At 40.3% G+C, this 27,473-nt stretch overlaps 1 protein-coding gene across 7 annotated transcripts in view; it reads right to left on the reverse strand.

Annotated features, from left to right (window-relative positions):
• The window catches only part of BICD1 (BICD cargo adaptor 1), a 172,061-nt gene that overhangs the window by 61,824 nt on the left and 82,764 nt on the right, over nt 1-27,473 (reverse strand). For all 7 annotated transcript variants that reach the window (XM_048300254.1, XM_048300255.1, XM_048300256.1 and 4 more), the window contains exon 2: nt 22,354-22,566. In XM_048300254.1, the coding sequence (XP_048156211.1) occupies nt 22,354-22,566 (213 nt within the window). The remainder of the gene's footprint in view (nt 1-22,353; nt 22,567-27,473) is intronic.

The following is a 27,473-nucleotide window of genomic DNA, read 5'->3' on the forward strand; positions in this document are numbered from 1 at the left end:
AGCCCTTCAGTAACCTGAAGACAAATCCACTAAAGCACTGATAATTTTCTATAAACACCTTGTGGCATGAGGAGGACAGTATGTCATGGCAAATATCAAGTAATCTTGATGATCATTACAGCACACATGAGCAAAGGGACTCAGCAGCTCTGGGGGCTCAGCTACAGCAAGAAAAGGAAGGAGTTTGCTTGTCCTTGCTGAAGCTGTGCTCAAGGACCTTGATAAAGGAAGAACTATTTTCTTTCCAGATTTACGGAAATCTAGAAAAACACGTTCATGTGAGAAGTAGAGGGGAAAATGTTGATTTTCAAAGACATGTTCACCTAAGCCTCATCTATGTCAGTATCAGTGTTTCCAAATTCTGAACTCAGCCTTCTCTCAAGCCTTCAAGCCTGCCAGTGACAGCTGGGTGAAATGGGGGTGCCAGACTGGCCCCGCTGTTGGCCCTGGCAGGCTTAGTGGCCTGGGGAGACGAGAGCAGTGTGACAGCTTCCCCATCCAGCCTTCAGCCATGCCCCCAAGGTGCAAGGCAGGGAGGTGCTGGACTATAAATCTCCAGGTACTGTTAAGAAACTTCCTTGGCAGTGAAGGATTGCAGTCCAAAGTCTTCATTGTTCCCTCTGCTTCCTATCCTCCCAGCAGACCACTGCTGATTGATAGCTGAAGCTCCTTTTGGTTTTGCCTAACTTATTTTTTATATAAAATACAGCAAAACTTCAGAGGGTGGCTCCAAATTCATCACAGTGTTCTTAAATTTTCTCTGAGTTTTTAGAGCATTCAACCATGACCTTGACATGCCATCATTACTAATGAAATTCAGTATCAGTTTCAGCAAATAACTATTTAAATGCAAGTTTTTCACTCCTAATTCTGTTGTATGCCCAGTGGCCTGATACAGCACAACTGAACTCAGTTGTACACTGCAAAATGTGCAGCAGAATAATCAATCTAATAAAATAACAGCCAACCTCAGGGAGAAAAAAACAACATCACACTTGAACTGAGTCAGAATTCAGACAAGCAACAGGAATAAAATGAAGTTTGTGAACTTCCCTTCATTAACTCATCAATATATTCTATGTCATACCTACACAGCTGTGGACTATTGTCAGGTTTTTCATCACTGAAATACTGCTGCCAGTGTCTACAGGGAAAACAATCCAGGCTGCAACAATTCCTTGGGCTCTTAATTATTATACTGAGGGTGAGTTTATCCAGAATATCAATCAGAGAATCGACTTGGCATCTTCCTGATCCTGTGTGCCTCCCTACAAATATATATATATACACATATATATGGGTCATGGGATACACAGCACACCTACACCAGGCTCTCTGTGCAGGGTAATGTAGGACATTGCCAAATACAAGGGCAGAATGGGAAAAATCCCCCTAAACAGAACTTCTGGTGTAATCACAACCTTTGGCAGTGCATCACCCCTTGTTTAATAGTCTCTGCCTTTGATCACATTGAAACTTCCATAACATAGGTACATCTTGTGAAAGACAGAAATAAGGAGAAAAAACTAAACCTGCAGCCACATCTGTCTGTTCTTTGCCCTCGTCCTCCCTCAGTTAATTGAGACTCCTTAAGATCAAGTGACCAATCTGCCCCAGTATATGAAATCAAAGTGCTACCCAGTTTAATGTTCCAGAGTAGGGTGGCCATTGCTTTGCAGCAGTTTGGTGTCTGCCACAGGAGCGCTGTAGCTGCAGCTGAGCTGTTTTAGGAAAAGAAAATCCCTATTACAAATCAGAGACATTGTGCACCCTGGGAGGTACCATGTCAAAATCCCTGGGTTTCCATAAAGTATGAGATTCTTTCTATGTGCAGTTCAAAGCTTCAAGTTTAAGCTAAAAATCCATTTCTGGCCTTGGTCCTCAGAAAGTAGGAACCATCACTTTCCCTGTGGACCTTTCAAACTATCATCACTAAATGGGAAGCTTTTGAAGACAGCTCTCACATAGCAACCAAAGGACAAGATGGGAGCCTTTGAATCCTAAATGATTTCCCCCCACACTCTTGAGTCCCTCAGAGATGATGTTAGCTGCGTTTCAGGAGCATCCAGACAGAATGCAGATGTGCTCTTGGGTATTAGCCCACACACTACGGTATCACAACCCCTTCTACCAGGACCCTTTTTTTGTAAATAAATGCAGCATAAAGCCTAAACATTTTCCTCAGTCCATCCCCTTAAGGGACTGGAGCTGCTGTAGCACTGTTCTAACAGGCTCCTGTTTGACCCTGACAAATCAGCTGTTTTATTTAGAAACTGCTTTTACTCAGTATGCTACATATTTCAGAGTAGGCCTGCTAGTTTCCTAACAGAGAAGGCAGATTTCAAGCAAAACTAAACATCCCATTCCAAACAGACTTTCATTTTCTTTTTTTCTCATTCTCTTAGGGAAGTGTTTGGGTGACCCAGAGAAATTCCAGTACATCTTTTCTTAAATCTAAACATTGTACTGAAAGCTTTTCCTGCCCTGATTTGTTCTAAATTCAGCAATAAAAACATCCCACCATTCCTAACATCACTACCAATTCCATTTTTGCTCTCTCTACCATTTCTGGTCTTTTTTCTTCCAACTAAAGACTGTCAAAATGTTTTGTTCTTTTGCCCCTCCCACCTTTACTTCTTATTCAACTTTTTCTCAACTGAGGCATCAGTGTGCTGAACTCGCATCAAATACTAATTTCTCCCCAATATCCACCATTTGGGTTAATGAAACAAGGGGTTAATGAAAAACATACAAATAATGTTTAATAGCTAAATTCAAAGTTGCAAGAAAATAAAAAAGATTGCTAATCTTGCAGGCTGATCCCTTGCCAAACCTGATCAATAAAATGCATCCATATCTCAACCTTAACAAATGTTTTAAGCTATTTATTTGCTAAAAAGGAAGAAAATATTACACCCCAGTAACAAAAACCAGAAACAGACCAACAGCAGCAGTCTCTGTCACTGTGTTGGCTGTCTCTTGGACAGAGAGACAAACCAGTCTCAAATAATATTAGTAAGCCTCAAGATATCTTATGGCAATCAAATTACTTTTTTTTTTTTTAAACTAAAATTTCCTCCCAAATTCTCCCTTCATTTTAAGATCATAGGTGAGAATGCATATTTTAACCTATACCAGCTAGTGTGTGTTAATCAACCCACATTAAAAGCATACAGCAGAAACCATCAATCATAATATCAAATATAAGACATATGATAGATCTCCTATCATAGATATTATAATAGGTCTTTTTTTCCTGTTGACAAGGCCCTGAATGTTTGCTTGAGATGAAGGGTAATAAATCAAAACCAGTCAGAACTTGACTAATCACAAACAAATCTTATTTTTCCCCTACAACAGAAGTCCCTTCACACGTTTCACTTAGGTGTAATAGACGGTGGTAAGAGATACCCCATGCCATCATCCCCTTTCTTTTATAAAGAAATCCTAAGTCTGACCCAAATCCAGGACAATCAGGGGAAGAATTCAGATAGGAAACTCTCACACACTGTCAGTTTGGTGAGATGTGAATGGGATGTTTCTGCTAAGTCCAAGACTGGAAGGGATGGGTAAGAGGGCAGCAGGTCCCACAGCCTACACCAGCCTACAGCTCAACTATTTTCTTGCACTGGCCCTGGGGTGAAGCACCAATTCTCTGCCAGGCTCTGCACAAAGCCTGAGGGCTCCCCTTCTCCCAGCCCTAGGATTTGGCTCAGAGACGGCCCACTTGTGCCAGCACCAGGTATTTTTCATCACTCCAACACTGGTGCTGAGTGTGAATCGAGCTGATAAGGACAGTCAAGGCTCAGAACAAAGCTCAGCACAGCTCTTTGAAAACACCGAAATGCCACAGTACTTGTTTCAGACAGGAACTCTTCTTTGTTTTCCAAGGTGAAAGGGGACTGTTTTATATAAGGCAGTTTCCATTAGTATGGGCTTTCACAGGAGAACAAAAGCCAACGATGCAATTTTTCCTGCCTAGAATCTCAATTAGAAACTTGGATTTAGCATTGGTACACAGCTTTGGAAGTAAATGGGGAATGAGACAGAAGAGTTTATGGAGAAGGGATTTCTCAAAGTGAAAAAACCTTTCTTTACAGAGAAAGACAGTTGTAATACCCTATAATTGAATAACAAACCAAAAAGGATGGGAGGTTCTTTAAATACTCCATCAGGGAAAGTGCTGAGTGTTGCTAGTGATTTCCACGTTTGAGCACACAATATGCGTGTGAAAGGGAGTTGCTACATGACAGAGTCTGGGTCTTCTTTTGCAATATATAAAGAAGAATCAAATAGATGCATATTAGAGCTGTCAAAAGCTCTTCAATATCAGGAGCACTGGAAAAAAAGATTACAATTTTTGAACCTTGGGTAGGGAAAACAATACACTTCAGTTAGGGGTACAAGAATTCCAGGAATTTCTGAGCTTTAGGATGCAACACAAACTTCCTCCATCATCTCACACAGATCAGCAAGTGTCAAAGAAACTAAAAAATGCAAGAGGGCAGCCAGTTACTAAAAATGGGGATCTGAGCCTCAGTGCCTCAACATCCCATTAAGGGAAAAAAAAAATCATCTCATGATAACAAATCTGTACAAATTATCCACCTTGAATTAGAGCACATTTAAAACAGTGCAGATTTTCTATTAGCATTCAAAACAATGTATGCATTTATATAGGAAGGTAGGAAATTAGCAAAACATGTCTTGGTTAAAAAAATAATGTTACTGCAAGCAGAATTTATTTCCACAGTATTTTATCCCTCATATGAATGAGATAAATGTGTGCTGTAGGAACAGGCTGGTTAAATTGCCTCACCAAGTAGGCAGGGAGCTGAACAGATGGCAGCACCAGGCATCACTGGTCCTCGCTTATCGGGATAATCTTTATCATTTCCATAAGATTAGAAAATTACTCACCTATGAAATACAACATTTTGAGGGTGAGGTAGAAAGTATTTTTCTGTTTCCTGTGGAATCAAATATTAAGGACTGCCCACCATGGTAATGTTAGTGGTTCTAAAAGGAAATCCCATACAGAGAGAGCTCATTTCTGCTAATTTGTGGGCTTTCTTTTTTGAAAGAGCACTATTCAGAATGAATGTGAGCTATATGCAGTCTGCTGTAGCTACCTTGGGTTTGGTTTCTTTGTAGGCAGGGTGTTCTTTCGGAGAAGATTCCCTTGAACTGCAAACACACCTTCATCTTACCCCTAAAAAAGACAAGCTTAGAGCACACTTAGTGTGCGCAGCCAAAACATGTGCAACAACATTTATAGGGAGCCAGTCTCTTACTCACAGAAGGCAAACCATGGCTGGTTTTGGGCACTTTTTTAATTTATAAAATTGTGCCTCTCTCCAACCAAAGCACTTTTTCCCACTGTGTGTTTCACACATAGCTTACTTCTTCCTGCCTGTTTATCCCATCCTGCCATATGTTCCAAAGGAGAAAGGTTTTAATTACAGCAGTTACTGAAGTACTTCCCTGCCTACAGAGCACAGCAGAGACTTTTCAGAAAAAAAAGAATTGGTTTCATCACTATTATCATTAACAGCTAAAAACTCCATTCATGAGCTCTCAGTGAAGTGTTGCACACAGAGGACAAGAAAATTCATTCACTTCTACAGAAAAGAGAAGCACTGAGGGTTTGTCTGGTTGTTTTTTCCTCTGACTTAGCATGCCATCATGCAAATGGTTAAACAGCAACATGTAGCAATTTTCAAACAATGAGGCAAATATATACTAGATATAGTTCAGCTGATGTAAAAAGAGGGGAGGGGAGAAAGCACAAGCACTTAAGGTCTTGAAAGCTTATCCCTCACATGAACATTAGAAAAGAAGAAATCAAATAAGACCACAGACTGGAGCAGAGCTTCTCGAGTCAGGACCGGCACCAACTAAGAGGCTTCTTGTAGCCTGCTGGCCATACCTTAGAGGGAAAATAAAGCCTTCTGGGATAACTCTCGCAATGCAAGAAGGTTGGAAATGTTTTCTGTGCTGCAGAACTTTGGTCCAATGCAAACCTTGTGTTCATTTTTTGACAATAACTGTGAAGTTTAATGTCCTTGAATCAGGAAAAGTGCACAAAGCTGAGGGATGATGATTTTTTTTCTATAACAGCACAGTGCTGGAGAGCATAACTACTGCATTCCCTGAATAAGGAGTTTCTTAACTAAGTTGAAGATGCAGTATATGCCTGAGTTTGCCTTCAGGCTATTTTTACACCGAGAATAGTTGAAATGCATGTATCTAGTCTGAGTAAGGCACAAAATTATTAAAAGCATAAGGCTGTAAAATATACTGAAAGTCAATAATGCACAGGTAAGGAAAGGAAGACAGTCCTCCTGGGAGGGGATGCACAGAAAAGATGTTTGAGTCCACAAGACATGCCTATAGTTCTCCCTTTACTCAGAAACAACAGCAAAAGCCATTTCCTGGCTGAAAAAAAGACCTGGAATCAGCTTTGAATGATTTTTTTTTTCATTAGCTCCTCTTAAAACACCAACTCCGATCCTACTTACCTTACACAGCAGCAATCTTGACAAACAAACAAAAGCCTAGCATCCCATCAATCCAGAGACAAGGCCCAGATACAACCTCTTAGTGGTCATTATCTTAATCAGCAAAGATGCTCTATTAGTGGTTTTGGTTTTCTTTCACATCCATGTCCCCTCAGAACTTGACTGCTGTTCTGCTTATCCAGTCCCAGAAAAGCCATGCTGGAACTACAGGAAATTCATCCATCTCCTCTGGGAGAAAAATCCTCTTTGAATAAGCCCCAAGTGCTCCCAGCCAGCTACTCAACAGCACAGGAAGCCTCTGCTAGGACCACATTTCTTGCAGTCAGTGCCCTCTGAAAGCCCAGCCATGCACGAGGGAGCTCTGCACACCCAGACACATCTCCATCATCACAGTTAAGCCTCCCAGGACAACATCATCTCAAATCTGGCTGCATTTAAGAGAAGGGGTGGGACGTGGCTTGGACTGTGTGACAAAGATATGTGATGAATAATTTGCTTTAAAGGAAGTTTGAGGCCTCTTTTGAGAAAAATTAAGTAGGTAAGTATAGAAAAACGTTCACCTTGGGAAAACGATCTCAGCTATTAAAAGAATTTGCTTATTCTTTATCTAGCTACAAAAGTTATTTAAATAAATGACATTTTTATCTTTCAGCAAAGCTTCTCACTCCAAGGTAAGTGAAAATTCTGGATACTGGTACTGCAATGGACTTGCTGTTCAGCTGGCCAACTTCATGAACACCACACACATCAGTAGGAACTGCAGCATGGGAGGAAAGGGGAGGGTGAGAGACACTTCATATTACAGATGCACTTTGCTGAAGAGTCAGATTAGTGCTTCAGTGCTTATTGGTATTTTCTAAATAGACTGCAGGAAAATGATAAATAATTTTTTTTTTAATCTTCTGGAGAACAAGAAAGTGCTTCCTAAAACCGAAATCAATATGTCTATTTCATATACAACCTCTCTCACACCAAAATCAAAGTGTCTACTTCATATACAATTTCTCTCAGACCAAATTAACTTCCCCCCCCCCTTGGTTGAGCGATAATAGGCTATCAAGGCTGTGCAATAAAACCCCACATGATAAATTGAAAATTACAGCAAGAAAAAAAAATCCCAATCTAGCTGGAGAATATCCGAGCTTGTTGGGTCCCTCCCCCTGCCATGTGGTCCTGGGAGAGGGGCCCTGGGGGGAGACACGGGGTTTCCCTGGCCCTGGTCAGCCTCGTTCCCCATTGGTTGTTTTGTGTTCCCCTGCACGGGCAAGGACCCTCGGGTCCCCTGATTGAGGAGTTCCCCAGCAGAGCCCCGGCCATGCGGCTGAGAAATAAACATCTCTGAAACACCTATCAAGAACCGGTCCATAGATATTCCTTTTCCACAGGCCTCATTGTCTGATACACGTGTTGCAGGATCCCCACTGTAACGCTAGCTGAAAACACAAATTCCATCTCTGTATTTGTTGGGAAGGATGAAAGTTTGGTAAGAAAGTTTCACAGGTATGTAGGCTTGGCAGAAAGATCCCTGAATGTAGAAACTGGGGATGAGGTAGAAATGAAAGCAAGTTTTGGTATAGAGTAAAAGATGTTTTGCTGAAACACTGATCGCTGAGTAACTGAGAAGGCAAAGGCTGGAGATGAGTTGGAAGGAGATTTTTAGGAGTAGGACAAAGGTATGTGACTACAAACAAAGACATGTTTTTCACCAAGTAAATAAGTCTCAAGAAGAGCATAAGTAAATAGAAAACACGTCTTTACCAAAAAGAGAGATATGGCAGGCAAACAAGAAATGTTGATGTAGCAAGAAGAAGAGAGGTCTGAGAATTTTCTACTGTAAGCTTAAATTGTAACTTACTTACTCTTGTGATTGGATAATAATGAGTATAATATGGTGATGGTGGTAGCTATGATAGGCTATAGGCAAATGTAAAGGTATTGTGTATGGTGCTTATTGGTTGTTCTGTGTTAAGATACTCTGCAAAGAAAAGTATATAATGCTTTGTAACTTGAACAGGAAGCGGCTCCAGGTATGCCTACAGCTGGAGCTGGCAGCTGTAGGGCTGGCTCTGCATACCCACTCCCTGAAATGCTGTAACTTCGCCTATGCAATAAACAGCTTTCAAGAGAACCGCCTGAAGTGCAGACAGCCTTTGTGAAACTTTCTCCTATATGCATTTATGAGAGAAAGCAGCAATAAATCATGTTTAGAAGTTAACCCCAATCATGCTGAAATGATGAAAGTCTCTAATGGATTACAGACAGGACACGGAAAGAGAAAGCCAGAAGAGGAGAAGGCACATGGCTCCTCACCCCAACAGACCCTGAATTATGTGCTTCAGTGGAGGAAGTGACTTGTGTGTATTTTACTTTACTGCTGTTTTCACAACCCATTTTACCATCCCATTGAATGACAACTTTATAGGCCCTGCACTGTTTTTCAGCTCAGCACCAGATATAAAAATAACTCGACCTTCTGGACCTTGGATGGGAATGATGCTTAGAGCTGCCTCCACTATTACAAGGTACAACTAAGAGAAGTAATTGCCTTATAAAACTCAGTATTAAAAACCCATGTTAAAGAAAAATGCTTAAACACATGTAACAAAAGCTAACTGTGGTTTTAGGTTTCGGTAATAAGACAAGTATTGCAAGATGGTGTAGCTTATAACACATGTAGCTTATATATTTTGCTGTAGCGTTGGACAGAAGAGAAATAGCCATGGTAAATTTCCTTAATCAGGAGCATGTAATAAAGAAGAAACCAGCCTATTCTGTTTTTAATGTCTTGGACTTGCTTACAACCCTTGAGGAAGAGGTCAGTGCAATATGATATGAGAAACAGAATGATAAACCAATCTTTGCATTTGCTTCTTGAAAAGAAAGATTATCTCTCCAGTTCACTCTGAGTTATTGCCAGGATTTCTAATGACATGACAACAGGGATGAAAATAATCTCCAATATATTTGCAACCTTGCAGCTCCAGCTGCAAGGAGCTTTCCAGTTGCAGTCAAAACCCAACCTTTTTTTGCTAACTATCCAGCCTTTAAATAGATGATCATGGCTCTTTCTGCCTCAAGGCACAGAGTTACAGAGGCTGTAGCAGTGGTTATTCTGACTGTGCAAAGAATCGGTATCTTTGATATTTCTGAATGCAGCTAAGGAGAAAAATATAGACTGTGGTAGGGGAACTTCAGCATTTCATTTTGTAACATGCATTTAGTGGGTATGATAAGGAAGTATGTTTCCCCAAAGTGCATCATAAAAGATAAATGTTGCTGAAGCTGAGTTGGTAGTTCATTTTCCTTGCCTTTCTGAGAAGCTAGGTAATAGTATGCATTGAATTCCTGAAAATTGGTCCTTAGCTCACCTAGGCAATCCACAGCCTGAACTCAGCACAAGGCAGGTAGTGCAGCTGTCCTGTGTTAGAGCTGACCACAAAACAAAAGTTCATTACTCTTGATAACATGCTAAAAGGAGGAGGCTTTCTTAAACAGAAACACCACCAAGGTTGTGCATTTCTCATTTTAAACTTAAAGACCCCCCTAGTTTTATTTTTCCTTCCTAATACTCTAACTTTTTTCACTTTTTAAACTTCAAAACATGCACTGTCATTACTTCTTTCCCTCGAAGAAGTTAATGTAATTTCAAGTGGACTAACAATACAGAAGTGTTTTTAAATTCTATTAGCAATTTAAGGTTCCATTTCACTTACAGCCTATAAAGTGATTTATTTTAAAACAGAGTTATGGCAGTTATGACTCTGGCATAAAGCTCCATCTCACAACAACTTTGGTGGGAAGAAATTAGGTAGTCAGGTTAAGAGGAAGAAAGAGTAAGTCATAAATTCTAGAGGGCAAGAGAAGTAGTAATGTAAAACTCGTAATTGGCTTTTCAAAAGCATTTACAATGGATAAAAACATAAAACAATGCAAAAAGAATATATGAAAGCTGTCGAGGGGCTGACTTCCAATCACCACTGGCAAACCATGTTGCATGAAAAACAGCTGTACATCCTAGCCTCCAAAACTAAAATATTCTGATGATGACTCAAAGACCTTCAATAAAATTAGTATCAAAACAACACCAATCAAATAAATCTACATCTATAGCTATGTCTTAGCTGCTTAAACAGTAAAATGGCAATTTGAATTGCTGCCAAAATAAGGTGAGCTCCAGCTTTACAAAGTGTCTGTGAACATCTTGCAAAGGGGTCTGCAGATTCAGTCCTTCTTCCTCACTGCATTTATGTCTTGGACAACAAACCAAGGACATCGTTTTCCTCTCAGATTTCTGGAGCAAGCCAAGGCAGAGTGACTTTAGGAAACCTTGTTGCTGATTTGATATAGACCAAAATATTGAGTTTTTCCCTTTAATATATTCCCATTTATTTGACAATCAATCCCCATCTGCACCTATTTCTTGGAATTTTTTACTTTTTCTTCCTTGCTTTTCTTATGTGTCTCTCTGCGTACCTCATCTGGTGAGGGCAGACAGTCATGGCATGTGAGAGAAGCTGTTTGTGAAAGAAACACTTTCCTTCCTCCGCACTGACCAGAATTTTACCCTTGACATTTTATGCATTCAGCTACTAAGCTACTAAGAACCAGAATCCTGTATCTTCTCACTGCTGTTGTGTTGCCACTTCCCTTGGGAAAACAAGACAAAAGGGACCCCAAGAAAAAAATGTAAAAAACCCGATACATGAGCCAAACCTCACAGTGCTGCATTTGTGAAGAGCATTGCCTCTGGATCCCCTTTTCGTGACTAGGTGTGCAGGACTGGTGGGAAATGACCCATTTTTAACCCACCCCACTCTAAGCTGACACTGTAATGCCACAGCCACTCTTCACGTAGAGTTCACAGTGAGTATCAGAGCAGACAGCCCAATCATTTCACTGAAGTGAAAAATCACAGCTCTGCGATGATGCCTTCAAGGCACATTTAGCTGAAAGAGCCAACACACTGTGCTTCAGGAGGAGAGGAAAGGCTACATAGGCAGAATGAATGAGCAGTGAAGGCAAAAATTGCATTCATATCTAGTCCTACCTATTTGATGGGGGTTTTTTTAACAATAACACCATAGAAGCAGACAAGCTCTGATTATGTATGAGCATCTGCACGTACACATCTAAAACATTTGCCAGCAAAAGTGCATTTCTCTCAATCCTGAAGCTTAAGAGTGGATTTGACCATCACAATGAAAGGGTGATAACACTGTCTGACCTCTGCCTGACCTGCTGCCCACCTCCTGGATGCTGACTGGCACTGACTGTTGAGAATAACTAAAAATAACCAGCTTGTCTCATATATTGTAGTAAGGGCAAAGGGAGAAAAAGAGGTGGCATATTTGAGGCTCTTGCTGTTCACCCTTCTATCACCTTCCTCTTACAAATGCTCCCCTTGAGGACAGAGTTTGTTGTAGAAAGCACAATTAGTACAGATGATGGGAGCCAAGAACTTATTAATGATTTCATACCAATGACAAACTGGTAATGAGTTTGAGGTTTTGAGGCAGAAATGGGGAACTGAAGAACCTGCCCCACAGAGGGCCATGTTTAAGGATAGCCTCACATTGCCACACAGAAAAGACTTCTATTTTGTAAGATGTAGTCTGAATGAACCCAAATGAGAAAATGACAGCATAAAGAGCACAAAATATAAACCCCAAAGATGCTGACTTTTCTTATATATTTCATGGTTTCACAGGTTTTGATTCTATGCAGTTTCTTTTTGTTTGGTAGGAGATTTTTGCCAAAAATCTCTTTAGTAGCTGCTAACTATCCAAAGGCATAATTTAGATGTGTTTTGCTCCATCTCACTCTGATTGCACCTCACAAATCATGCACTTCTGGGGTCAGGTCACATGCAATGCTCCATGTCCTGGCAGCCAAGACATATCCCCAGGAAAAGGTAAATCCCATTTCCCAAAATTACCTAGTAAATCCCAGGAGAAACCCTTACAAATAAATCAGTATTGATTAAAAGACAAGAAAAAAAAATAGACTGAAAATAAATGTGGGTTTTAAACAAGTAAGAGCAGGTGTTGAAGCTCAAGCACCTTGGCTGGTAATTATTATCCACATGTGATTAGCACCCATGAGTTTCCCTCAAAGTCCAAGTACTAATCACAGCTCCAGTAGAGATCATTAGGTTTTTCAGTTTCATTTGGTGGATCTCATCTCTGAACCAATGACCAGTCAGTGCTGTCCATTCTGTACTTCTTAATAATGAGCAAAAAGGTTTAGGAGGAAGGAAAACAGGCAGTGATGCATCCACATGCAGGGAACAGGAGAAAATCAACAACAGAAGGTACAATCATGCAGGGCTACAGTGCATGTGTGGATTCCCAGGAGAAGAGAAATGTGACCACACCGCTTGTGTACCGATTGCTGGGAATACATCCAGATTCCTGTTCTGTAATCCCAATGAGTACTGAAGGCATAAAACATTCAACAATTACCAGGCACATCTAACGCTAAATGACTGGGAATAACAACATTAGTCTCTCAGGGAGCCTTTAACTATCTTTTTTTTTTTTAATTGAAAACAGCTCAGGATATTTAAAAAAAAAAAAAATCGAAGAAAATTAATTGGAATGGGGGCAACAAATTTACCTTCATTCATTGTTTAATATTCATTATCAGTGACACATGTCACCCCAATTTATGCTCAATTTGCTTATGCACTCAGGCAGTGAGGACTTTCAGCAAAAATTTCTCCTTCTCCTTATGCCTTTACTTTATCTGGAAGGCTGCTGAAGCTTTTGGACACAAGTTTCAGAAAGTCTGGCACCAGGGTATTCTTCCTTTCCCACTTAATCCCAGGCAAATGAATGAAGTCACAAGGTAGAAGTCAACACAGCTCCTGGGCTCTTGCTCCTGAGAGTCCACATCACATTGCAAGGATTGTGTAAAAACTGGCAAGGCAGCTAATCCCAGCACTGCCAAAAACCATCTTACTCCACACCACTTGAATAGACAAAAGCCCAAGTTATTTTTAACTAGCAAATTAATACCAAAGAGAATGAGTCAGCACAAGAAGTTCTTAAGAGGGCTTCCTCATCTAGAAACAAAAGCAAGAAAAGTTATGCATTTTAAAAATGTAGAAGCCACAAAGAAAAAGAAAATACCATTTTGACAAGTTCAGAGAGCTGCTAGCCCAACATCCAAGCAGCCACTGGTGTGTGACACCTGTGAAACAGGGATGTTATGTGAAGATGCTTTCCCGGGCATCCCCTACGAGCCCTGGGCAGTGGGACTGGATCTTCAGGTAGCAGCAGCACTGATGGCCCAGTACTCCATGAAATTTACCTCCCTCTTCTTTAAACCCAGGTAATACCTCTGGCTTCCAGAGCTGTCCTCTCAGCACGTGCTCACTCAATAGCCTGCACAAGGGGGGATTTGGCACCACCTAGGCACAAATAAGGGGTCATTCTTTCAAAGAACTTATGTAAGAACAAGCACTGCCAGATCCTGATTTGATTAATTACTGCCTAAAGATTACCAAGGGCAGCTGAAAGTACACCCTCTTTCATCTTCTATTTGAGGCCCCTTTTCTGAAAGAAGGAGCTGGGAATTTGAGTATTTTTAATAAGGCACTCTGTATTTATGCAACAGTCCCTTGGTTATGCTCCATTATCCCACTTGGCCTTTTTTTGACCTCCCTAGTGTCCATTGTTTGACTCTGTTATTCCCAGCAGAGCTAAATGCCTGAACTTTGCCAAAGAAAACAGTGTCATGAATGTGTCAAATCCCAAATTTATATCCAAAATCATTGTTTGGGCTCATTAACAGGAAACACAACCACTCAAAGATGCTTTTGGTGGCTCGCAAGTATATTTGAGGGTAAGAACAGCAGAACAAGAAGCTGATGGTTACCCTGAGAAAACAGTGCCACAACAAAATGTATTTATCCTGAGCTCTTGACCTTCCAATGCTATTACAGTTGGTGCTTATGAGGAGTACAAACTTGGAAACACAACCATTTTATGAGTGGTGATTGTAGCAATTTAGGATTATAAACCACATTTTGGGAAACAAAAAGGTTAATCTTACCCCAGCCACTTTTGGATTCACCTTTGGCTTGTCAGCCAAAATGTGAAGCAAGAACCCAAAAAAGTGTTTGGTGGTAACTAAGTAGGAAGATGGAGTTGAATGGCAGATTTGTAATTAAATCTTTGTCTGTTAATAAGGACACTTAGAAGCAGTCAACTGGTCTTGCTGCCTATGCTCGGAGCTCTTTCTCTGACAGAGAGACAGCATCAGTCTATTAGTATACCCATTAATTCACAGCATAAGAGAGATTTGGTAGGATTACAAGTCACAGCTTGCTGTATTTTTGTCTCCAAGACAAAGAAAATAATTTTCTTTTCAGAAGTCCTGTGAACAGGGAAAGTACACGTAAAGAGCAGAGGAAACCATTTAACAGGCACTGTTTCAGATTAAGCTCCATCTGAAATTTTTCCTGAAAGCAGAAGGAAACAATATATTTTTAGCAAATTTTGCAGCCTCTAAAGGCAAAACCATCACCCATTAACACTATCAGCTAAAGAGGGAAAAACATTTACAAGGGTGGGGTGGCCTGGCACAATGTCCCTATGGCAGGCTTTTCTAAATACAGGAGAGAGAAAATAAAAACACCTCTCACTGGACAAAGTAACACATTTATATTATCAGCCTAACTTAGAGCTGGTTCTACTCAGCTGACAGTAACTTCCAAAACAAAGGAATGTAAATACCATCAACTCTACTGACTATGCTAATAATGCCCTAAATTGAGATGCGAGCACTCTCCTGACAGGAGGAACAGTTCTGCCATCTCTCTATCACACCCAGCTCCACTCTATTTCTCTGACACCCCCAGTCATGTCCATGGGCTGCTCTAGATCCTACAGCTTCTTTTCAAAAAGCAGTGCTTGCATTAAGGTACATTAAGACCAAAACACCATTAACAACGGTCATGTTGAACACTTCAGCATATTTTCTTAATTATTCTCCTTCTAAAAATCATAAAATCATTCAGGTTAGAAAATACCTCTAAGATCATCAAGTCCAACCATTAACCCAGCATGGCCAGTGCACCATTAAACCACACCCACAAATGACATATCTGCGTGTGTTTTAAATGCCACCAGGTGACTCCACCACCTCTGTGGACAGCCTATTCCAGTGCTTGACCACTCTTGTGGTGAAGAATTTTTTTCTTAATATTCAGTCTAAACTCCCCTGGCAACAACTTGAGGCCATTTCCTCTTGTCCTACTGCTTGTTACTTAGGAGAAGACACCAGTCCCCACCTTGCTACAGCTTCCTTTCAGGAAGCTGTTTAACAGTGATAAGGGCCCCTCTGAACTTCCTTTTCTGCACACTAAACACACCAGCTCCCTCAGCTGGTCCTCACAGACCTTGTGCTCCAGATCCTTCACCAGATCCACTGCCTTCTCTGGACTTGCTCCAGCACCTCAATGTCCTTCTTGTCATGTCTTTCATGTCACAAAACTGGACACAGGAATCAAGGTGTAGCTTCCCAAGTGCTGAGTACAGGGCGACAATCACTGCCCTGGTCCTGCTGGCCACAGTACTGCTGACACAAGCCAGGATGCCATTGGCCTTCTTGGCCACCTGGGCACACACTGGTTCGTGCTCAGCTGCTGTCAACCAGCGCCCCTTTTCCACCAGGCAGCTTTCCAGCCACTGTCTTCCAAGTCTGTAGTGATGTATGGGGTTGCTGTAGCTCAGGTGCAGGACCCAGCACTTTGCCTTGTCAAACCTCATTCTGTTGTCCTCAGCCCATCAATCCAGCCTGTCCAGATCCCTCTGCAGAGCCATCCTGCCCTCCAGTAGATCAACATTTCTGCCCAGCTTGGTGTTGTCTGCAAACTGACTGAGGGTGCACTCAATCCCCTGGTCCAGGTCATGATACAAAGCCATTGCTGAAAGTGCCACCATAATATTAGCAGGCAGATAAATATTTATAATGCAAGCTTTCTTGAACTGGTGTAGATGCCAAAACAAACTTCCATCCTGGAGTACATTGAGTGTCTGTTGATGCAGACACTTGAAAGCACAGGACAACACCACGAGGGAGCAGACAAGATCATGTAAGGATGCTGCTTGGTCAGATGCACCACTGCAGTCACTTAAATCACTTCACTGTCTGGGGTAATCACCAGAGCACAATCACAGGCTCCCTATGCTGTGCATGCGTAAAATTAGACAACTACTAGAAAAGCAAGCTGTCAAAACTGAAGAGAGCTCACTAGCTTTGTCACTACATCCAAGCAAACAAAAGGTTCTTCCTGCAGTACATAATTCCTAGCAGTGATTCCTCTCCCAGACTTAGCTTTTCTGTCTTTTTTCAATGCAGAGTTGGTAAAAGTCACCTTACTTGGTTACCCAGGGTTACCTCCCTCCAAGAGCTCATCAGTTAGGTCGCAGCCATGGGAGATAAAGGCTGTGGACCACACTCCTCCGAGGGATGGAGGCAGCCTTTGCTGAGGGCTGCCACCTCACAGAGGAGCAGCTGGGGTTCTGGTCTCCACCCCAATGAATATTTAAGTATTTCTTATCCAGCATTAATTGAAACAGGGATGAGAACTTGTTCCCTATTCCCATCTGAGTGGTTTAGCCTTTAGGCTACAGTCATTGTCATCAGCTTGCTTGGTCCCACTCTCCCTGACCCACAAAATACTATCTCCCAACCATGTGAAACATCTGAAGGAACAAAGAGCATCTGCCAGCTGACTGCTAGGGCACTTTCTTCAGAGAAAGAAGAACAGAGAATAAACTGGAGCCCCAAACCTCGCCACAATCACAGAACCAGAGTGTGCAAGGACATCACTGGATGAGGAGGTCAGCTGGGAAACCTCTCCTTGGAAGATCACAGTAGCTCCTTCAGCAGTGCTCAACATGCAGTAACAGAGTAGTGACAGACCTCAGGCCAAGCCAGACCTTTAGATGGACAGAAAATTTTACAGAAGGTGAAAATTTAGGCACCTAATTTACTCGAAATTATAAAATGAGAAAAAACCTTATTTTTTCAGATTGAAAAACTATAATTTCTAAATAGGCAACAGCCAATTATGATTTAAGCCACATTTAATATAGAAAATCTAGTTCTTAATATATAATTCTTTAGAGGAAAGTCAACTTGAAGACTAGGATTGTAAATTTTTTCTGCTTTCAAACATTAGTTCCCCTCAAAAAAATCCAGGCTACCATGCCCATACATTTTCTGATTAGCATGAACTGCTAATTTTTGTACTGCTAGATTTTTGTACTGCTGAAGTGAATAAATGTTTAGCTATGGATTTCAAGGGCAGCGAGGCTGCACAATTTCACCTTTGACATTTTTTCACCTGCTTTCAGCAAATAATACATCATAAATTTGTATTTTTCCCTCCACCCATTCTTCCGCTGCCCTCGTTCCTGTTTTTGCCCTCCAGAAGCCCAGGTGTGTGCTGTTTCTATGGCCCATTAATATTGTCATCACATAAACCTCCCTGTTCATCTGTTATCTCACAGACAGCAGGTACCCAGGTGCCCATTTCTTTCTGCAATCCCTGCAGTTGCTGCAGTGACTTTTAGTAAAGAGCCTATGAGTTTTAACCCCTTTCTTCCTAGCTTTCTCATTTTCACTAGTCTTAATGGGAAGAAAGAGCTGATCCATACCTGCCCCTTCAGACACCAAAACATTCACACCTACCCACCCCAAACAACTCCTCACCTAGTCTCATAACACCTACAAAACCTGAACTGTACCATCCCTCTTTATCTCCATTTTCTACAGTCTCACCTGCTTCATCTTTGCCTCATTCTTTTTCCCCTCCAGTTGCCACCTGTTTTGAGTCAGATGCCAAGCTCCAAGTTATTCAGCCTTCCCATGATGGAGGAATATATACAGACATCACCTCTATATGGAGATTTCCTGTCTGTGGGCAGAGAGCTTTCTCCAGCTTCTGAGCTAGGTCATCTGGGCTTTCACAACCACCTCTGTCAGCTATCAGTTTCTCAAGGTGATGATTTCATCTTTATGTACCTATAAAGGGCTTATAGTCACCATAAGAAAAGGCTTTTCAGTGGCACAAATGGAAATAAAGTTACTCATCTCCCAACTATAAGTGAACAGTGCTTTTAAATAGGAGAAAAACAGATTCCAGAAAATCAGAAAAGGATAAAAGATTGTATTTTTAAAAGATGTTTTCCAGGAAAAGTATTTCTTTAATGTTTATAATAAATGAGGGCAATTCATACACTGTTAGAGAAGGTTACATGATCAAACAACCATAACGATCTCTTCATACAGAGAGGCCATCTACCATAAAATGTGTGATGCCTAACATACAGATTTTGTAAATCTGGTCTCTGACTGCCAAAATATTATCTCTCTGGCCCCAGTTTTAAAATATGTGTATTTTTGGCTCAAATTAAACAGCCTACATTCCCTATCTGAGGTCTTGGTGGGAGAAAAAAAATCTACCAGCTTTCCAAAATGTATATTTTATTTAGTTAGGTGATTGTTAATAAGACCCCTATCCAACACTCTAAGGATTTTTATTACATCAAAAATAAAGCTGGTGGTGTTTTACTCTTTTAATCATTTTAACATGAAGTAGAAAGCTATCTATGTACAGAGATTCTTGGTTCATCATTCCCCATGAGGGTGAAACACCTGATCAAGTTCTTAAAAACAAAACCCTTTCAAGATATGGGCACTGAGATCAGTTTTTGTTTTTGCAGTCTGAGATGCATAATCTCCAGAGACCTGAGCCTGATACACATGGAGAGACAGTTGGGAAGTCGAGCAGAAAGTTCTGCAGAGTTGGTAAATGATGTGGACATTTTAACCTTAGTGGGCCACAAGCCCTGGGAACGGCAAACAAGGACTTGAAGAAAGCAGAAGCAACGTTATGTATTACATTGTGCCTCGCTAAGAGAAATCATGCAAGACAGTAGTTAATCAATACTGCTAGGAAACACGAATGTTGTGGTTTTTATTAAGGTAGTGGAAAGTTTTGTCCAAAGGCTATAAGAGTATATAAGCCATACTGCAGAAACAATAAACTGCTTTTGCTTGCATCAAGCTGCCTCCTGTCTCTCAATCACCAACAGATACATTCCCTTTAACAGCAAGGGAGATCCAGGTCAAGCTACCCTGCAGACATCAGAGCTGTGACTGTAAGGCAGATACTTACTAAAACGTATGAATTTTTAACCTCCGGGCTATGGAATTCCCAGGATTCCTAAAAGTCATCAGCATTCATGTGAGTGCATTCTGATGGTTCAGAAAATGCTCATACACATTCATATGACTATGGATTTTTGTGCACATTCAGAGAGCAGAATGTATTCATCAGATAACTCCCACCACGGGCTGGGGAGTGGAGAAGCCCTGAGTGTATTATTTAGGAATGCAATACCAATAACAGGGGTCATTGTTTGAAAACCTACCTATCAGTCTTCAGTATCCTAAGTGGCTGAATGCATGGAGAAACTGCCACACATTTCTGGCATCCACACAAAAACACTATTCCCAGAACCACACAGCAGTTACTCAAACCTTTATATTATGACTGAAGGAGAAAGGAATTATTTGTTTGTTTAGTTTATAAGATGTCTTATTAAGGCTTAAAAAACAACTATAAAGCATGTTTTTCTTGAGGGAAAGAGGTAGTGGGCAGGGAGGGGAGAAGACGGGATACAATCAGGTAACTTATGCCCAGAATCTACCAATCTCTCTTTGCATCACTCAGTACAGAAGCCCACATGAAGACCATCTTTTTTCTTTCATTTTTTTCTCTAATTAGATTTCCAAATTTACTGCCTAAAGAGACAAACTGCTTCCTTGTTGTAGCACTCCACCCACGGCAGCATCTAATTCTGACTTTACCCCAAAACATACCAGCCACTTCATACTTTTTTTCCTCCCCTTTGTAGCTGTCAAGATTTGGAGTAAGTTTAGTCTGCTTTTCCCTACTTGCAGGAAGCAGAACAAAGCAGACAAAATTCATAAACACTTACAGGACAAGGTCATCTCATTTCAGCAGTAACTTGGACATCACAGCCATAGGACCAAGGGATACCAGGCTGGGTACAAGGGTGAGACTCCTTCAAGCACAAGGTGAAATACCAGCGTAATTCAGTGTGAAAAGATCACAAAGAGTCCGAAGTAAGTGACAATCACCCTCTATCTCTTATTATTATTCAAGTAATTAATCATAATAGCGTGTGGTGTAATGAACTGACTGCACTTATCCCATTTATATCCCATTTATATTTATATCCCATATCCCAATGTTTAAGTACATTGATTGTAGTAAGACAAAAATAAAAGTTCCACACAGTAAAGGACTTGATACTCAGGGTGCAACATCATCTTAATAATAACTATCAGTTTACCAGCCTTATTTTTATTCAGGTAAATTCCTTTATTGCACTTTAATTAACTACTATGGCTTGTTTCTATTTAGCATTAGAGCAGGAAATAATTGCAGTTGGCTTCACACTAGGGGCTACTATTATCTCCAAGGAAATGAGGACAATCAATATTCCAGGGACAACAGGTACCAAAACTGCCTCCTGAACAAATACAGATCAATAACCATGAGAGAAAATGGAAGGGAGATTTGCATTTGAAGGAATCCCAAGGAGACCCCAGAGGAAAAGAATCGAGTACAAAGACAAAAGTGTATTTTCTCTAACTTGGTTGTTCATTTGTGTGTGAACCTCAAGTCAAAAGGACCTGTGAGCTAAACAAAGCAGGTAGGCATGTCAGCAGCTGCTTGTCTGCCACCAAGATGACTTTGGATAGGATTTTAGGACAAGTAGATCAAAAATAATTTAAAATATATTTGATTTTGTTTTGTTAACCACTGCAACAGCAATTACAATCACATATTTTAATTGGAATATGGGAACAAATGGCATGTATGTACTTCTTCCTGAAATCTGATCTGCATTATGGGCAAGCCCAGTACAACCATTAAGCAAGAATGTTCAAGGAGAGTAAAGGACTCAGTTCCAGGGATACCCTGTTCCAGGACTTTCTGTAGGCTAAAAGGATGCCATTCCATTCAACTACAGAAAACGTGGTAATCATTAATATTAACAAATTAATGCATTGAATAATCACTTTCCAGAATCACATCGGAAATATCTCCTCCAGCAGCTGGGCAGTGGGGAGAATCCCTACAGTGTAAGCATTCCTGGGGAATGCAGGGAAGATGTGGGCTCATTTCCAAGTGCTGCCTTCCCCTGCATGCAGTAGTTCTGCTACATTCTGTAACTTCCAGATTCCAAGGGGGAAAAGGCAATTTATTAATTGTTACTAAATTCTCCATCAAACTTATTGAACGTCTCATATGGTCAGTAACTACATTTGACTTCCTTACTGTTACCTATTTTCTAGATATAAGCATGCATTTTAATTTTGCTTTACAGTAGAAGAAAACCAGCGAAAGCCTAATTTAATTCTAGGCAGTCCCAAATATCTGAAAAATTATGTGAATACTGGAAAAGAGGAGAGCTGCCTGAATGCCAGAAGTGTGCAGAAAATGTGTTTATGTAAAATTCAGTACTACAAAATACAATGCAAAATATTAAGGCTGCTTAGGAAATTATAGCTTCTTGAATTGGATTTTATTATCTTTGTAAGGTGGTGTTGTATAAAAACAACAAAAGTTATATTTCCTTCTTTCTAAATTGTAGCCTTCTCAGGCCATGTGGTTTCTGGGAAGATCACAGGCTAGGAGGTGAGAATTTTTACTTCCTGTAATATTTTCTTTACTCAGAGCCATGTTATCCATGACACCCTAAGGAAATTCAGCCCCATTTACCTCTTTCAAGTCTTGGACAATAGCAGTGAGCCTCTCATTCTCTGCCTGAACGTTGGTGACCACAGCCCTGCTCTGCTTGAGCTCGTTCTGCATCTCCAAGATCTTCCCAAGGTAATAGGCTTCCTTTGATGCAGACTCCTGGAGAAGAGTCTCTTCCCGTGTTTCGCCATCTTCGGCCACTTTGCGGTGAACAGAGAAGGACTGTCCAAAAGCCTGCAAGGGGAAAACAGCACAGTAAAAACCTACTGAAGCCCTAGAACAGTTATCAACAGTAACAAGCAGCTGCACAACCAGCGGGGATGGGATAGATCTGCAAACCCCAAACCCTGACCAAATAAACACTGCCTTAGCAGCGTCCCAGCAGCTGAAACGAAGCATCTTGAGGCTGCTCCCGTTTGCAGTAGGGATTTATGGCCCCCATCCAGCCAGCCTCCACTGAGATCAAAATGGTGCTCTGCTAACTGGCCATTAACTAACACCAGTGTTTAACTCTCCTGCACGAGGCCAGCCCATAATTCATAAACTCCTTTCTTCTCTGGTTCCACAAAATAAACGTTCTACGCTTGTTTTGCTTTAAAGAGCATAAATAGCTGACAAATCTTTCTGAATTGCTTTCCAACAATCTTTTCTTATAGGACCTGATCTCCTGGTAGGCAAAAATATTCCTATAACCTGGAAGAAAGATAAATGAGCTGAGTACCAAGAAGTGGCCATCTACACCTCTGGGATGATTTATTAGAATATGAATATCGATCTAGTATCGACATCCAACTGAGACAGACAAAGGCTAACGGTTTAGGGTTAGAAAGTGTATGTTTATTTGGCGCCAGGCACTGCATGGGATGGCTCCCTAAGATGCAGGGCCCCAATCCAAACAAACACAAAGCTTTTATTTACAAGAATTATGAATATCCAAAATACAAATGCATATTCATAACTATAACACCTCCCATTCTCCGCTTTGTATGGAAATGAGCTTTAATGTCATTAAGCATGCCTCGTGTGTGCTCTAAATTGAATTGGTGGTCTTGAATTGGGTCAGTGGTCCCAGATAAATGAAGCAAGCTCATCTCCCTCATTTTGACCTTTTCCACCTTTCTGAACTTTAACAATCCTAATTACTTTAGTGACTTCCAAATTTCCTCTTGTGTGACTTTTATACAGGCTCTCACAGAGGGAGGAAATTGGTAATTGTCCTTGTTCCCTAGACCAGTTTATCAATGTTTCTGTTCCTCGTTCTAAGCACAGCTAAACAAACATACAAATGACAAATAATCAATTATTTAGTAATCAATTACTAACATCTTAAAAACCATTTCAGGTCCAGCTCTCTTAACTATTTTAATTAACTCTAGCTGGGCCCAAATTCCTTCTTATTCTAACTAATTTCAACACAGCTAGCCTATAACTAAAATCTTTGTTTCTTTTAAATCTATGTTTGAGGGATGCTAAACACACAGTGTGTCAGCCCCTTTATTTCCTTTATAGTCAGTGTTTTCCGCTTCTGCTGAATAGTTAACTGTTTGAGAAGCATCTAAATATAGAGATAATTTTCAGTGATTGTCTTCTTGTTACTGGTTTACACTGATCAATTTAATAAGACAGTATTTCTCAGTGACAATTTCTGATGTTATTTTTGACAGCTCTGGAGCAACCTGGAAGAAAGCAAAGTACAAGCCATGATAGTAGACATGATGAGATGGAGATATCATTTAACTATGAAAAACCAAGGGGAAAACCCAGCAAAACTACAATAAAATAAAAAAATATATATAATAAAATAATAGATGCACAAAAAGAAAATAAAAATAGCAATATAATAATATATAAAACAAAATAAAAGCAAAACCTGATTTAAGTGCATTACCTTTAAAAAAAAAGACAGTTGAAAATGACATGACCTAATTCTGGAGAAAGACAAAAGAAGGCTTCTAATGTTAAGAGTATTTAGCCTGACACAGGCAGAAGTTCTCTCATACATCTTAAAGTGAACACATCTGAAAGATGTTTTTATTTTTTTGTCCCAATACATGAGAAAAAGATTTGAGTCATGGTTACATGCTATTTCAGTGAAAAATTATCCCTAAAAGCCTTATTTCTACCCAGTTCTATAAAACCACAAAGCACAGCACACATTTGTACCCACTGTAAGCTGTGGCATCCTTTGCCTCCCCATTGATAAGACTTGCCAAATTAAATCCATTGTTCTATTGCTGCTATTTATAGCCTTTCAGAACACGTTCTAAGCTTTACTGGCACTAGAACTGAAGCAGCCCCTTAGAAACTTCAAAGTAAAACTCTCTTCAAAAACTTCTCAGCTTTTAAGTCTACTTCACTTGGAGAATCCTGTGAACTCAGCATTAAAGGATTCTAAAAATATTCAATAATGTATTAACCCAGCTGTCTTCTCAAAAAGCTGTAAGTTACTGAAATAGCAAGTGTCAGCAACTTGCCAGATAGGATTTTCCAAATAACAAGAAATTCAATTTAATGAAACTGTTAGGCACAGATATCTGCCTATCGAAGACAACTGTTTCAGGAACACTGCTAATAAATTATCTTACTCTACATACTTACATTAGATGGCTCACTGTTCCTAGGTTGAGACTGAGCAAAAAGCGCCAGTCCAATAAAGACCCTACAAGAGAAATGTAAAGGCCACTTCTCCAGGGGTAAAATCAAAACACAGCAGGAGAGCAGGTAAGACTTGCAGGGATGGAGAAGCTCATGAATAAGTGTTACCTGGAGCCCTCTCCACCAGAGAACTACAGTTAAATACCAGTACACAGTGAGGACAGCCTTCCAGATGCACTCCAGATTTTCCTGAACTGTACACTGAAGGTGCATTTTTAGTATGTGTGATGTTTGAGAACAGCTATGAATACAGATTTTGGGAAGGGTGCATAGTATAGTGGAAAACTACTGTGTACTTCACAGTTCCTTGTACCTATGACTACAGAAAACACATAAGCTTTTTTTTCCTTATGAAACCGAATTTGAACGTTACTGTATCACAGAATGGGTCAGGCTGGAAGGGACCACAGTGGCTCATCTGGTCCAACCCCCCTACTCAAGCAGGGCCATCCCTGAGCACATGGCACAGGATTGCATCCAGAAGGTTCTTGAGCATCTCCAGTGAGGGAGACTCCATAAACCCTGAGCAATCTGTCCCAGTGCTCAGTCACTGGTACAGTAAAAGAGTTCTTCCTCATTTCTTTGATGGCCAAGCCACCATATACTGGCTTTTAGCCTGTCCCAGCTCACACATATCATAATATTTAATTTCTTTTTTAAACGGCTATCAAGATCTTAAAAATCAGGGGAAGGAAAGCAAGCAATCACAGTCCACTTTCCATATTGACGGTAATTATGCAGATCAATGCAACAAGGAGACGAACATGAAATACGTTTTAATTATAAGCAAACAAAAAGTTCTGCTTCGCTATTTCTTAGTCTGTACAGAACATCAAAAAGTTTAAACTTTCCAGACATGCCCACTTAAAGTCTTCCATGAGATTGATCATTTTTCAATTAAACCACATAGCAATGCTTTTCAGCTGGTAGTCAAATATTTGTTCTATTTTGATTTTATGTTCTAATAATTTGCTTAATACATTTACTTATCTATAAAACCTTATAACCTTGCTATGATGTGAAATATTTCAAGTAACTGTGCTCACATGAGAAGGTGACTACCCAGACTGCAAGTTATAGGAAGTTCACTTGCATTTGGGGCAAGTGTTGGATACAAACTGGTTTGCTGAATAGATTTTATGGTACTGTATATGAGGGAATAACAGCTTGCTATGGAAGCCTGACTGGAGAAACAGCTTTCCTTTGACATGACATGACACCGAGGGAGAGGAAGAACTATGCAGATGATCCCTGAATTCACCATTGAATAAGATCTTGGTATTTTCACCGAATCATAGAATGGTCTCAAGTATTCTGAGTAGGTGCTATACTATATTGTGCAGATGCATTAGTTAATTGCCCTGTTTTTTCCAGCATGGTGCTGCTGTGTTTGGTGGGACTCCTCATTAAAACCACTTAGAAATCACTACTGGTCCCTTGGTGGCTCTTGGTTTCAGTAATCACAGTGTGGGGCTTTCCTGACAAAGTATATCATCTTCCAGATTCTAGTTTGGACTCAGAAGGGGCTGTGTAGCCCTTCAGGGCTTCTGTTTCCTTGACAAGCATGCTCCCAGAGTAGGCACAACAGCTTAAATCATCTACAAACACTGAGGCAAGTTTACTGCTTTGACAAAGCCTGTCCTAACAGAGACCAGTCAGATTTTCACCTGACACTGGTCCCATCAATTCTCTCAAGATTTTGCTTGAAAGAATGCTCTTGATTGAGTTAGAAGATACTTTTTTTTATAAATTGGCTGTAAAAGTCAAGTAACAAGACACCATTAAACTATATATAAATATATATATATATATATCTATATCCTGAGACCTCAGAATTGTATAACACTACAATGATTTTTTTACAGGCATCTTAAAATTTGAACTTCGAGAACAATAAAATACTGATCACTATTTGAGGTCATGATAAAGGATGGTAAAAGTGGGTGCACACAAGGAAGAGGTCAATTTTATCACACAGAAAGGTGTAACTTTGGAGGAAAAAAGCCATTTACTGCTGAACTCTAAACAACCCCAGATGGAAATTCCAGTGTCACAAGCAAACAAGCATGACAAAAATAATGCTGGGAACAAAATAGGCACAGATTTGCAAAAGAACAATAGAAAAATATGACTGTTCCAGACATGTCATATTTATATGATAAATATAAACAGCAATAGAAAGCTAATGTGCAGTGACAAAAAATGATGTCTAGAACAAAAATTATATTTAGCACTTCAAGAAAGAAAGGAAAAAGTGAAGCTGGGTTTCTAATTTAGGTGTAGAAAGCAGCACACATGAAAAAGATCAATTAAAAACATAACTAGGTAATGAAGGCTGCTATTTCTGAATTTCAATTTTTATTTTTACTAATCACCTCCTGGGGATGGAATTCTGAAGCTCTTCACAGAAATTCAGTCTTCTAGTCTGCAATGATTAATAAGCAGTAAAACATGACCTGACTGCTATCAGGACAAGCAGGCAGCCT

This window comes from Corvus hawaiiensis, chromosome 4, assembly GCF_020740725.1.
Source record: "Corvus hawaiiensis isolate bCorHaw1 chromosome 4, bCorHaw1.pri.cur, whole genome shotgun sequence".
NCBI lineage: Eukaryota > Metazoa > Chordata > Aves > Passeriformes > Corvidae > Corvus > Corvus hawaiiensis.